We start from the raw sequence: 1,958 nt of genomic DNA, 5'->3' as shown, positions 1-1,958 counted from the left end.
TATGACACATCATCAAAACTTAATTTATATCTTTATATTTTATTTAATTTAGAAAAGGAAAGACGTGGGATCAATTCTTCTACAGCTAGAAAGGATCTGAAAATGTGTCCGGTTGTGTTTGGTTGGTCGACTACCAGCCGAACTAACCGGAAGTCGTTGTGGACTTGTGAAAGGTTCTTACATTTATAATTTAAAATAAATTAATTGGTCGTTTATTAAGAGAAAGTTATAATGTCTGGTTTCTGAGCAGAGTTCGGTGTCAGAGCTTCATCACACGAGCCATCCCGCCCGGTACCGGGAAACCAGACCCCGTGTGACGAGCCCAGAGAGGAGCTTAAACCGAGCAGGACCGGACCCGGACCGGAACACACACCGGACCGGGTCCCAGCTCCCGTGCCCGGTGAAGGTGAGGAAGAGGAGGTCAACACTCACGTTCTCGCAGCCTGTTCTTGAAGTTGGGGTCATTCCGTCTTTTCCTGTCGAAGTAAATACAGTAACCGACGAACAGAGCGCCGCACACTCCCGCGGCCAGCGCGCTCGTCTTCCCGCCCATCATAACTCCCGGGTCCCGCTCGGTTTACGGAGGATTTCACGTGAATTTGGGGTTTTATGTCTCCGGTGGTCGGTTGGTGTGAGGAGGCTGGCGGAGCGGCTCAGGGCAGGAAGGACCCGGAAGGCCCCCGCGGTTTGACAGCTACAAGCTGTTTGAGAAGCGCCTGACTGGAAATGTGGAGAAAATACTAAATATTTCCACAGTAAATGAAGATGTGAATAAAAAAAGGTTTATTCAGACATTAATCAGATAAACGTTATAAAGACTCAATAAACCACTTAGAAATGAATGAAGGAGAATGATCAATTTTTATTCCCTTAAAAGATATACTTATATTACCACCGGTCTTTACATGTTGCATGTTTTAATGCAAAATTAAATGTAGGACTTTTATGCAGTTACTTACCCATTTAGACTAACACCATTTTGATGGGTGAACAGACAGAAAGGAAAACAAATAATAAGGCCCACAATTGTTTATTGATTATGTGAAAATTAAATCATATTTTGTCAATAAATCTGAGCAGGAAACAAACCCTGACAAACAGAGCTGCAGTGAGAGGAAACAGGAAACACTAGAAACAGGAAAACTTCAAAGCCACATGGATCAGATCAAAGTGGAAGTTTGATCAGAGCTGCAGTCGAGACAAATCTCTGTGTTTCTGTCTAAAGAAAAACTAAATAGAGTTGATCAGGATTTCCTCAACAACTGCTCAGATCCTGGTGAGTACAGCTGATCATATTCACTGTGTTTCAACTAACAGCTTAAACACAAACTGAGAGGTGTAATCAAACAGGAAGCTCGACTCTTCTCATTTCGGTCTGACACGTGGCAGATGAACTCTTGAGTTAAACTAGAAAATTTGTACTTTTTTTTCATGTTTGCTACATACAACGCAAAGTAAATGAATCTGTAAATAAAATATTTGAATTCACACTTTGCCTTTTTTCTCAGTGTGTCGACATGTCTGCTGCCAACTGTCTACTATCTGAAGATCAGTTCCTGTGCTCCATCTGTCTGGATGTGTTCACTGATCCAGTCAGTACACCATGTGGACACAACTTCTGTAAGAACTGCATCACTACACACTGGGACATTAGTGACAGGTGTCAGTGTCCCATGTGTAAAAAGGTTTTCAAAAGAAGACCTGAGCTTCACATCAACACTTTGCTCTCTGAGGTTGTTGCTCAGTTCAAACTTGAAGCTCAACAGAAAACCAGCAGCAGCAGCTCAGAGCAACAAGTTTCCAAACCAGGAGAAGTTCCCTGTGACGTCTGCACTGGAACCAAACTGAAGGCCCTGAAGTCCTGCCTGGTGTGTCTGACCTCCTACTGTGAGACTCACCTGGAGCCTCACCTGACAGTGTCAGCCCTGAAAAGACATCAGCTGATCGACCCTGTGGAT

At 43.6% G+C, this 1,958-nt stretch overlaps 1 protein-coding gene across 1 annotated transcript in view; it reads left to right on the top strand.

The window, feature by feature from the left end:
• The first annotated feature begins 966 nt into the window (after nt 1-966).
• The window catches only part of LOC111649528 (zinc-binding protein A33-like), a 2,633-nt gene continuing 1,641 nt past the window's right edge, over nt 967-1,958 (top strand). Inside the window, exons 1-2 of the mRNA XM_023399279.2 lie at nt 967-1,276; nt 1,509-1,916. Of these exons, the coding sequence (XP_023255047.1) occupies nt 1,518-1,916 (399 nt within the window). The 5' untranslated portion in view covers nt 967-1,276; nt 1,509-1,517. The remainder of the gene's footprint in view (nt 1,277-1,508; nt 1,917-1,958) is intronic.

The sequence above is a fragment of the Seriola lalandi genome, unplaced genomic scaffold, assembly GCF_002814215.2.
Source record: "Seriola lalandi dorsalis isolate HSWRI2012SDOR001 ecotype SW California unplaced genomic scaffold, Sedor1 jcf7180002051177, whole genome shotgun sequence".
Classification (NCBI taxonomy): domain Eukaryota; kingdom Metazoa; phylum Chordata; class Actinopteri; order Carangiformes; family Carangidae; genus Seriola; species Seriola lalandi.
This window is presented reverse-complemented; position numbering and strand designations above follow the sequence as displayed.